Source organism: Excalfactoria chinensis, unplaced genomic scaffold, assembly GCF_039878825.1.
Source record: "Excalfactoria chinensis isolate bCotChi1 unplaced genomic scaffold, bCotChi1.hap2 Scaffold_994, whole genome shotgun sequence".
Lineage (NCBI taxonomy): Eukaryota > Metazoa > Chordata > Aves > Galliformes > Phasianidae > Excalfactoria > Excalfactoria chinensis.
In genome coordinates, this window is record NW_027315721.1 from 26,928 (window position 1) to 39,009 (window position 12,082).

General features: G+C 50.8%; 1 protein-coding gene across 1 annotated transcript; it reads right to left on the minus strand.

Annotated features, from left to right (window-relative positions):
• Positions 1–726: 726 nt before the first annotated feature.
• LOC140265479 (class I histocompatibility antigen, F10 alpha chain-like) lies at positions 727–3,160 on the minus strand. The gene is made up of 7 exons (XM_072361409.1): positions 2,908–3,160; positions 2,405–2,677; positions 2,042–2,314; positions 1,864–1,968; positions 1,724–1,756; positions 1,532–1,564; positions 727–1,392 (listed from the first exon to the last, which is right to left on the minus strand). Exons 1-7 carry the CDS (start codon positions 3,158–3,160, stop codon positions 1,373–1,375), a joined length of 990 nt encoding a protein of 329 aa, XP_072217510.1. The 3' UTR covers positions 727–1,372.
• Positions 3,161–12,082: the final 8,922 nt, after the last annotated feature.

The window sequence follows — 12,082 nt, forward strand, 5'->3', positions numbered from 1 at the left end:
TCAACACTGGTCAAACTAGAGGAACATCAGCCTGACTCAGCACGGAGCCCCTGGGGGTGCACGGCTGCAAGGCCTCCAATGGAGCCCCTCCAACTGGATGGCAAAGTTTCCTTCCCTCCTCCAATCCCGATAGAAATGCTGCCTTGTTACCTTTAGTTCCTTCCCATCAGATTCCTCTCGGGCACATTCCTATGCTCCTAACAACCTCAGTGCTGCCCAGCACAGACGCCGGGCTCCAACACGGCTCTGGACTCTGCACCGTGGAACACCCACCCAGCTCAGCACTTCTGTTCTGCTCACAATGGGAAGGGTTCTGGAATCGGGAGCATCAAGTGCACTAGAAATACCTCACGTCCCTCCGTTCCTTACGAGCCCTTCCCTTTGGAAACAAGAGAACCCCAGACACATCTGTTAGCACAGCAGCCCAAATGCTAACCAGAAACCAAGCACGGAGCCCTGAGAGCTACAGCCCTTGGCACCTGGCAGTGCCATGAAGGGTTGGAAAGGCAGCGCCCCATTGTGCTGAGGGCCAAGAGCCGGTTCAGACAACAGAAGCATTTGTCCACATTTCTGACATGAAGGCTGTCGCCTCCCGATCCGGCCACAAGTCAAGGCTGCCGAGTGCAATACCGTGCCTCCGCACATGGGGAACAGACGGGACTCACACACAGTGTGTAACGCTGAAAGGGGGGGAGAAATGAACCAGAAGAGGGCTGGAGTGCAGCTGAACAATCGTATTTATTTGGGTGTGGGGTACAATGTGGGGGGTTATGGAGCCACATGTGGCACAGCAGGGACACGAGAGCATGGGGAAGGGTGGGAGGGGGGATGTCAAGAGGGCAAGTTTGTGGGTGAGGATTGGAAAGGCAGCAGGATGGGAGGGGAAATGCTGCAGGACATCCAGTTGATTGGGGATAAGCAGGGAGAGCTGGGAAGAGCATCCAGGAGAACACATTCCAGCACTCAAGGATGGCATTGGGAAAACCAAAGCACAACCAGGATGGGGAGCAGACAGCCATCAGCATGGGGTCACAGAGAGGAGATGATGAGGAATGGGGGGGGGTCACATGGGGGCAGAGAGCAGCAGGAGAAGGGGAAAAAGAGAGAGCAGTGGGTCCTCAGTACACTGAGCAGCCAAACCAGGCAAAGGTCCCCACAGCCACCCCATCCCCAAGCACAGCACAGAGCAGAATGCAGGCAGGCTGAGCAGTGAACAACCCAACACTTTACTTCTCAGGATGCAGCACAGGCAAAGCATTACAGCATAGGAAGCAGAGGGAGATGTGAGAGGTTGATTGGACGGGGCTGTGTCCATCACCGATCCCAAATGCTCATGTGGCCAGTTGGCCCCTTGTAGGCTGAAGCACAGCACTCAGATGGTGGGGTTGCTCCCTGTGCGGAAGAGAAGAGATGGTGTCCTATATGGCCGTGTTCACATCCCAACCCTCTGCTCCCCACAGAGGCCCAGCCCAGCCCTGGTGCAGCAACACAAGGAGCACAGGGACCCCTCCCAACCCCCAGCCCCACACACCTGTGCTTGAGTTGCTGGATGCACCATCCTGGCCTGTAAGAGAAGAAGAGCCATGAGCCCCAGCCCTGTGCTCACTGTGGGGCATGGAGCAGCCCCAAGAACCAGGAAGGGGAACCCTGGGAGAAAGTGGGGACCCCAACGCTGCCCTGGCACCAGGCAGAGGTGGGGGACAGCGCTGCCATCATCACTTACTGGGCGCCACGTAGTAGCCTTTCTCCTTCTTCCCTGCAGACAGAGAGATGCATCAGCACAGGTTCACATCACAGCCAGGCTGGGGGCTCCTGAGGGAGCCACAAATCCCCCCAAAGCCCCCACCACGTCTCCACTTTTACCTGCATGGTGTCTGTAGATGATGAATCCAACACCAGCCATGATGGCTATAACCACAATGGCGATGACCCCCACCCCAATGGGCACCACGTTGGACTGTGGCCACTCTGGGGGAAGGCAGGGCCGTCAGCAGGGGAAGCGGCAGCCCGCAGCCCCCCAGCCCCACATCCCCTCACTCACCCCACGAGTAGAGGCCGGGCTGGGGCAGGCTGGCGTGCTCCACGCGGCACTGGTACTTGTCCCCGTCCCCCGGCAGCGCCTCGATGGTGACCCAGGTGTGGTAGGTGCCGTCGCTGTTGGGCACGATGCCCCCCGAGTGGGTGTCCTGGCCCAGCACCGCGCCGTCCTTCACCCAGCTGACGGCGATGGGCCGCGGGTAGAAGCCGTGAGCGCGGCAGGACAAGGTCAGGATCCCGTCGGCCTCCTTCCCCCACACTCGCACCTCGGGTTGCTCTGAAGGTGGGCGGCAGTGAGGGCCGGGCTGAGCTCCCCACGCTGAGCCCCAGCCCCATCTCCAGCGTCACAGCACAGCCCGCCCCTCACCTGTCCTCCCCAGCTCTGCCTTCCCGTGCTCGACGTATCTCCGCAGCCACTGCACACAGGTTTCCTCCAGGTAATGCTTCCATCTCTCAGCATCACCACCTTCCTCCCACTCGCTCTTGGTAGGAACTGCCTCTGGAACCGCTGCAGTGAACGTCATCGTGTCTTTGTCAAAGGCAATGAAGTCTCTCCCATCATAGGCATACTGATAATACCCCCGGGTGGTGCCGTCCTCGAGGATGTCACAGCCCAACATCCATTGCACCGTGTGAGACCCTGAAACACAGCCGGGCAGGGGGTGAGGGACTCCTCCGGTTCCAGGGGTCCCACTGTAGTGGGGATGGGGTTGGGGTCCCTCTGGGTCGCAGCACCCCGAGCTTGGTGGGGCTGTGACGGGCAGCCCCGGGACGGTGCCGCCGGGCAGGACCAGCCCTGGGGGGTGCGGGCGGCACTGCGCCATGGAGCCCCATCCCACAGCACGGAGCCGCGGTGCCGGCCGTGCTCACCGCCGCTCTGGTTGTAGCGCCGTGCTACATTGACCAGGTTGTCGCGGTCATTCTGCTCATTTCTCTGTCCTCTCTCCGTCTGCCCATCCCAGTACTGCTGGTCCATGTTGGCCGCCATCCACTCGGTGCGGGGCACGAACCTCCGCGCGGTGCTGTCGTAGTGCACGAAGATTTCGCCGTCCACGTACCCCACAGACACGAACCAGGGCAGCCCGGGGCCGGGATCCGTCATTGCATTGTCAAAGTACCTCATGGAGTGTATTTCTGCGGGGCCGAAGAGCAGCGGGGCCGTGAGCCGCGGGTGGGGGTCACAGGCTGATTTCTCTAAGACAAACTGAAGTGCACAGAGGCTCGGGCTGGGGTCTCAAAGTGCAGCAGGAATAAAGAGGAAAATTTCCAGGAAGCTGGGATATGATTAGGAAATGTGAAGAAAGAAACAGCTCCCTAATCTTCTTCTGTTCTTTTAGGGTTGGTGTAGCTCATGAAAATAAATTCAAGTTCTGGAGTTAAATGAACATTTTCCAGAAGGAAGAGAGAATTTTCATAATAAATGAGATGTGTCTCTGAGAAGGGTCTGGACTTGTCATTATCTTCTGCACTCTGAGCAGGACTCCAAGACCAGGAACAGCAGATGCCCAACAGCAGCTCCATCAGCGAGTTCCTCCTGCTGCCGTTGGCAGACACGCGGCAGCTGCAGCTCCTGCACTTCTGGCTCTTGCTGGGCATCTACCTGGCTGCCCTCCTGGGCAACGGCCTCATCAGCACAGCCGTAGCCTGCGACCGCCGCCTGCACACCCCCATGTACTTCTTCCTGCTCAACCTGGCCCTCCTCGACCTGGGCTGCATCTCCACCACTCTCCCCAAAGCCATGGCCAACGCCCTCTGGGACACCAGGGCCATCTCCTACGCAGGATGTGCTGCACAGCTCTTTTTCTTTCTCTTCTTCATTACCGCAGAGTATTTCCTTCTCACCATCATGTCCTATGACCGCTATGTTGCCATCTGCAAGCCCCTGCACTACGGGACCTTGATGGACAGCAGAGCTTGTGCCACCATGGCAGCAGCTGCCTGGGGCGCTGGGGTTTTCTATTCCTTGCTGCACACTGCCAGTACGTTTTCACTGCCTCTCTGCCAAGGCAATGTTGTCAACCAGTTTTTCTGTGAAATCCCCCAATTCCTCAAGCTCTCCTGCTCAGGCTTCTTCCTCAGGGAACTTGTGCTTATCATTTTTAGTGCCAGTTTATTGTTTGGGTGTTTTGTTTTCATAGTTGCGTCCTGTGTGCAGATCTTCCTTGCTGTGCTGAGGATGCCCTCTGAGCAGGGACGGCACAAAGCCTTCTCCACATGCCTCCCTCACCTGGCTGTGGTCTCCCTGTTTCTCAGCTCTGCATTTTTTGCCCACCTGAAGCCCCCCTTTATCTCTTCCCCACTCCTGGATTTGACAGTGGCACTTCTGTACTCCGTGGTTCCTCCAACACTGAACCCTATTATCTACAGCATGAGGTACAGGGAGATCAAGCACGCTGTCAGCAAGGTGTTGCAATACGCACTATTCCAGCTTCCATAAAGTGCACATCTTTCACACACAGTTCCCAGAGAAGGTTCTTTTTTTAGTGCATGTTTGAGTGTTTGATTCTGTGTCTTCTTTCCTACCTACTTTCCATTTTCTCACTCCAAGAGCTCTGGCACTGCCATAACAAGAGGGACCATTCAAAGCAGAAGCAGAGAATTCGAGGCCTCTTCCAAAGTTGGTGTAAGGAATGTACCTCAGGAGCTGCTCCCTGAGAAGACCTCGAGATCTTCTGGTGCTCTTCACTGAGTGACTGGGTCAATTTCAGGATTCCCAAGGAGATCTGTAAGGGACTCAGGACAGTGTTGTGGTTTAAAATGTATGGGTTGAGATAAAGAGAAAATGGATAATAATTATGACAAATATATTTATACATATATAATATATTTATTATATTTTCAAATGTCTACAACATATGCCGTTGCAAACAGATATGCATAGATACTGACACGTATGCGTATCTATTGCAAGTCCAGGAGTTGTTGCAGGGGTTTTAACAGCCACAGGGTTCACTGTAGGAGCTGAAGCAGCTGTCGGGCTGTTGCAGGAGTTGGAGCAACTGCAGAGCTCATTGCCAGGGCTGGAATCACCACAGGACCTGTGACAAAGTTGGAGCTGCCACTGGGCTCATTGGAGGGGTTGGAGTAACCACAGGGCTGTACCTCCTGGCACAGTGCAACTCCCAGAGGGACGAACACTATGTAAATGAGTTATAGGAAACAATGAATATGTGGCACTGAATAAACGGATCCCTGCTTTATAACCTAACACTTGGTTATAGGGTTTCATTACACAAGTCAATTTGGTGACACAGATGGGGCCAGCTCTGTTTGGCTGCAGGACCAGCTGAGAGGGGAGACACCTTTGGCTCACCCTGAGATTTCTCAGAAGGACTCCCTTCCTCACCTGACCACTGCGGGGACAGACATGAACCCTCCATAGGTGGAACATGTGTGTGTATGGTAATGGGAGCCTACAAGTCGTGAGGAGACGTCCTACTCTGGGTATAGCCATCCATGCTGTTCCTTGGGAGGTGAGCTTATGGGTTAGGTTAAGTAATAAATCATGGTTTTTGATCTAAATGTCAGAGTGACTGTGATGTGAGTGAGAGACCGCATAGCTGTGGGGTGAGTGCAGAGTCCTGATCCACTGTTCCTTCCACCTGAGGGAAATGTCCGGAGATGGATGAAGTGAAGGACTCTGTGTTGTCTGTCCACTCATATGCACTTTATGCTTGTATGTAAGAAGACGAGAGTTTGAACTCCATAGATTAGGAAGAGGGTCCTGAGGAGAGGTGTACATTCCACCCGACAAATGAGTGTCAACCCATTTATGTGATACTATGTTCTGCTTGTGAGGAAGTGTGTGAGGGAGGTGGGTCAATCTGTGGCGAGGTGTTTATAACTGAACAAAACAGACTGTTAAGGGAAAGTTATACGGTATTAAAAGTGTTTATGGGAATGAAGAACTGCATTGTTTGACAAACTGTTCTGATGTTATAAGAAAGTGTAATTGTTAATGGCATGTGCAAGTGTGCTTAAGGGTATGTGGAAGTGTAAATGAGGGCACAAGTAGTGGAATAGTGTGCAGAGGAAAAAGGGTTAAAGAGAAAGTGAGTTTATGTGTGCTGGCATGAGAGCAACACCCCTGCCCCGTTCCCCTGCAAGCAGAGCAGAACTCTCGGAGTGAGAGAGTGAGTTGGGGTCAGAGACTGCTGCTGCAAAGAGCACTACTTGCAAAGGGGGCGGTGGAGAGGACAGGGCAAGGGAAGTGAGAAGAGCCTTCATTGCCAGAGATCTAGGGAAGCCGAAATCCCAGTGTTAGCACCAGAAGCCTCTGGAAAGGAGGAGGTGGGACTGAAATATGATGTTAGTAGTTGATGTAATAATGAGAATGTGGAAAACTGTAGAGGAGCTACCGGATACTACAAGATTCAAGGGCTAGAAACAGAATAGTAGAGGATTTATATCCATTGGTAGCATATCCACATACACCGCTTACAAAATTACCTGGGGAATTGGCATGGTCCCTCTTGTGCCATCCCGTGGCACCCAGTCTGTGTTGCTGAAAGGGTTGGACTGAGGCACCAGCTCTGTCAGCCTCATCTCAATTCTCCTGTACCACAGCGGCATCTCCCGGTGGTGGGTGATGAGGTCGTAGAGGCTGTCAAATTCTCGGCTGTCAGCCAGAAAGAACCCGTGGATGCTGGTGTCCTGCCGCCGGTGGATGTGACAGTGCTGCACCTTCCTATTATACGAGATGGACAGAATGCAGTCACCAACAAATGTTTGGCTCTCCCTGACAAGAAAGGAGCCATCGGGGGCCCCCATCTCAGTGCAGCACTCTGTCAGCAGCCACTCAGCAATGTGCCACCCACCATGTCCTGCTTCCAGCCTGCCATGGAACCATTCCTGTATGAGATGCAGCTCCATGTTCGTGCTCACCTCCTTTTGCACAGCTCGTCTTCCCCTGACGCCTCCCCCTGCTGTCCTGACCAGGACAACACAGAGTGGGTTCCATGCACAAGTGATGGGGTCTTCCACCATTTGGCAATCCACCGTCTGCTCCTCTTCCACCGTTTGGCACTCTGCCGTCTGCTCCTCTGTATTTGCCATCTGCTCCTTTGTCAGCCATGAACCCATGGCTCCTTAACACTCACTTCAAGCCACCTCAGGTTTGGTGGGACTTGCCATTGGTCTTCATAGCGTCTGCTAAAACCCACGCTAGGTGTCTCATGATTATGTTGAGAGGGTCTGTCTGGCATGGATAGTTACAGTCTTTCAGTTCATCCATGTCTGCTGAAATTAATGTGTGTGTGTGGGGGGGGGGGGGGGGGGGGGGAGGGAGAGGGTGGGGCTGGCCACGGAGAGTATACAGAAATGGAGGACATGGAGGCACAGACATTGGTTCCAGACAGTAGAAATTTAAAAGGAGATTAAAAACCAAGATACCAACAACTGATAGAGGTCTTAGGAGGGCAGGTGGGAGAAGGAGGATGGCTTAGGGTTCAAAAAGAAATAATATTATGGGTCCCTATTATGGGCCATCATCATGGCTGAGCACAGGAAAACTCCCAGGGGAACAGAGGCAATTCCACAGCAATAAATCATGGAATGGACAAATGGCCAATACGTTGAGAAGATCATAATTGCTTTCAATCCCTTAAACAGAGCAGCTGGAATGGAGAGTAGATTCATAGCTGGTGGTAACTAGCAGACACTGTGAAAGTCAGAGCCAGCTAGCTGCGCTCTGAGAGAGCAAGAGAATCTCTTTGTTTTCTTCACAAAAGCAAGATAGCAATGCTCAGAGTGTACAGCTACCCCTGAATGTTGACAGTTCATCTGGAATTTCAAGGTCACGTTCTCAGTGAGCAGCTATGAGAAGACAACACAGCTAACAAAGTTCTCTGAGAACAAAGAGGGATGATTCGTTCGAAAAGCTAAAAAGAAGCAGCTCCTGCTCTCATTCTCCACCAAATGAATGTTTACGGGTTACTTAGATTTACCTGTATCCGTGACAGGGCAGCCGCCCCGTAGGGCCTCCCCCACCCCAGGGCTCCGGAAAGGAAGGGGAAAAAAAACAGTGGCAGCAATCTAAGGAGGAAAACTTATTTTACTAAATATGATATCGGAATACAAGATAACACAATATAATATAGTATGATTGAGGCTAATAAATCGAACAAAACAGAGAGAGAGAGTCCCCGAAAACCGAGAGGTCTACTGTGAACTCTAGGCGACATGGCCGGAACGCTTCCCACTCCCTGAGAGTCTGAGAGAGAGAGAGATCCAGCCTGGGAGCGAGATTATAGATGTCCTCCTCCCGTGACTTATCTCTGGACATGGCGTCCTCTGGGATATGTAGTTCTTCTCTGAGAGCTGAGTACTCGGGATGCTGCCATTCTACGGAACTGGAGTATGAATGATCCATACTGCACATGATGTTATGATGTGGAATACTGACAGCAACACCACAAAACCATGACAACAAGTGTCTTTGTAGTATTTTGTGTTCAGAGTGAGGGATGTTGGGTTTTTTATGTATTCACGTAATGATTTTGGAGTGATTCTACTAAAAATATTCTTTGTAACTGAAATGAATGATCGATTTACTCATGGAATCATAACAAATCACCAAGGTTGGAAAAGACCTCCAAGATCACCCAGGCCAGCTGTCCTCCTGTCACCAATTGGACTTGTGGTTCAGACTTTGCTGTGCTGGGGAGCTTGCCTTCCATTTCCTTAATGATGATCACGGTATTCTCTGCTGGGCAGAGTAACTCCAGCAAATCCAAGGAGTTACAAGTGCTTGGGGGTGATGTAATAGTTTTATTTGTCTATGATTGTCCTTTCACTTGATGAAAAGCATCTTAGAACTGATCATAAGGAGAAGTATAAGAAGGGAGATTTAGGCTGGGTCTAAGGAAGAAGTTCTTTAAGACAGAGAGGCATGGGAGGGCGATGTCACATCCATGGCCCTTAGCTCCAAAGCACTTTGCTGTGCCACTGGGCAAGCAGTGCTGGTTTGGGACTGACCTCAGATTGGGCCTCCACTCTGTGTGGGGGCTGTTTGCCTACTGGTATGTCAAATCCCAGGCCTGCTCTTAACAACCCAGTGCTGATAACTCAGCCTCCACATTTGCTGAAGTACATTCCCAAGTGTATTGGCCTGTAGCCCAATAAGTCTTTGGTTGTTTAGCATTCAAAGTGAGCTACAAATCAAAGCTTACAAAGGCATTATGTTGTATAATACTTACACAGGACTTAATGTGACTTGCTCAGCACCAGTGGCTAAATGTGCTGACACCTTAAGCCATATTTCCTTTGGGGCAGTCTTTTGCTGTCCCCTACATTAGAGCCGTAGTCAAGCCTGGGTGCCTAATTGGAGAGCTGCTAACTTCAAGGAGAGAAACCTCGAGACTCTAATAATGCACAGCAGAGCCAATTTAAACACACTTAAATTCAAGCACTGAGTTGCATCACTGCCATTTGTCAGGCATAGACTTTTGTCAAGCATCTACTGAGACCTCATTAAAATCATCTCGAGTAACCTCCCAAGGGGGCAAACCAATGTTATTAAATAGTTTGCCTCAGAATACAGGTGGCCAAAAGCTGAATGGAATTTGTGTTTGACTTCAGAGTAATTATTTCTGGTTTCTGCAGTGATTGGTGTCATGCTTCCTTGCAGCAAAGAGTACATAGCAGATAATGATTGGTGTCATGCTTCCTTGCAGCAAAAAGAACATAGCAGATAATTCCCCAAGAGGAAATGTGAGGCTTAGAAAAAAGGAAAAAAAAAAAAAAAAAAAAAAAAAAGCAGAAGAAAATGAAAGGTGGGCAATTACAGATTAAAGAAACAAGAGGAATTCAGCACTTGTTCTCATGGGCACATTATCATCCAACAGAAGTTTTAGTCATTCACCAACAGCCATCGACCCTGTTTTGCAGCCGCTCCCTTCTGCCTTCCAGCAGAAACGACTTAACATGGGACATACCTAAACACCCTGAGGAAAAAAAAAAGTGGGAATTGAAGAATTCTGTTTTGAGCTCAAATGTCCATCACTGACACCATCTGTGACTTACGTTAATTAAGCAAACAAACAAACAAACAAAAAAAAAAAAGCAAAAAAAAACTTTCACAGTAAACATTTTGAAGTGTGGCAGTATATATCCCAAAGGAGGTCCTGGTCCCCCAGCTTCCACAGACAAACAAATAGATCTGCTTGAGTTTTGAAATCCATGGGGTTTGATCCACAGCCTCATGACATAAAGTGTAAGGGAACAACAAGACTAAGACCTTGAAGTTTCTCAGACAGTTGCACTAAAATAGATTCTGAAACCACTGCTGACAAGAAAAGTTACTCCATGTGGACACACGCTTTTCAGAACCCCCCTTGCTTACCAGCCCCAGGGACTCCCACCATGGCCAACATGTTCATCTGCATGCTTTGGTCTCCTTTCTGCAATATCTTCTGGGGTGTCAGAGCAGAGAAGTGGCCTCAAGCAGCAGATGAACGATGACAGGAAATTGAATCATAAAATGGCTTAGATTGGAGAAGGCCTTAAAGATCACTGAGTTCCAACCCCCTGCCATGGGCAGGGTTACCAGCCACTAGACCAGGCTGTCCAGGACCCCATCCTACTGTGCCTTAAGTACTTCCAACACTACCATGACTCCAGCACAGAGGGCTCCTGCAGTGGATGGCAGAGGGATGTGGTTTCTGAAGAAGAGGGAAGGGGAAGGAAGAGCCTCCTCCCCAGACTGGCAGTTGTGACCCAGCTCTTCCATCTCTTTGGTATGAGCGCTGTCTCAGCTCCTCAGAGCTGTCTCTCAACACAAAATATAGAATCACAGAATCACAAAGCCTTTGAGATTGGAAGGGACTTCTTGAGATCTCCCAGTCCATTGCCCCTGCTCAAACAGATCAGCCAAAGACAACTGTCCAGGAGCAGTGTGTCCAAATAAGGGTGACGGAGCTGGTGAGGGGTCTGGAGCACAGGTCTTATGAGGAGCAATTGAGAGAACTGGGATGGGTCAACCTGGAGAAGACTCAGGAGAGACCTTATGGCCTTCTACCACTGTCTGAGAGGAGGTTGTGGTGAGGTGGGGGTTGGTCTCTTCTCCTAGGGAACAGTGATAGAATGAGAGGGAATGACCAGGGGAGGCTTAGGTTGGATGTTATGAGAATTTCTTCTCAGAAAGAGTTGTCAGGCAGTGGAATGGGCTGCCCGTGGAGTTTTCCAAGAAATGTGGAGATGCAGTACTGAGGGATGTGGTTCAGAGGACATGGTGGGGATGAGTCAATGCTTGGACTAGATGACCTTAGGGGTCTCTTCCCACATTAATGATTCTGTGATTCTTTTCTGTGTTTCTATGATCATGCCTTGATTTGGTCTATCACCAAAGAAATTCAAGGGATATACAGCTGGTAATACAGTTCATAGAATCATAGAAACACACGGTTGGAAAGGACCTACAAGATCATCTAGTCCAACCATCCTTCCATTACCACTGCCACCACAAGCCACTAAACCATATCCTGTAGCTCTTCATTCATACACCTCTTGAACACTGCCATGGACAGTGATTCCACCACCTCCCTGGGCAGCCATTCCCGAGCCTGACCAATCCCTGAGAGAAAAAGTTTTTTTTTTTATGTCTAATCTAAACCTCTTCTGGTCCAACTTGTGGCCATTTCCTCAGGTCCTGTGTGTTGCCTGAGAGAAGAAGCCAAGCCCCTCCTCATATCACAACCTCCCTTCAGGAGGTTGTAGTGAGGTCTCCCCTGAGCCTCCTCTTCTCCGGACTAAACAAACCCAGCTTCCTCTGCCACTCCTCATAAGACTTGTGCTCCAGACCCTTCATTGGTTTTGTTGCCCTTCTCTGGACATGTTCCAGGGCCTCAATGTCTTTCTTGTAGAGAGGAACCCAAACCTGAACACAGTACTCGAGATGCAGCCTCACCAGAGCTGAGTACAGAGGGATGATCACCTCTCTACTCCTGCTGGCCACACTATTTCTAATACAGGCCAGGATGCTGTTGTCCTTCTTGGCCTCCTGGGCACACTGTCGGCTCATGTTCAGCCAAGCATCAACCAACACCCC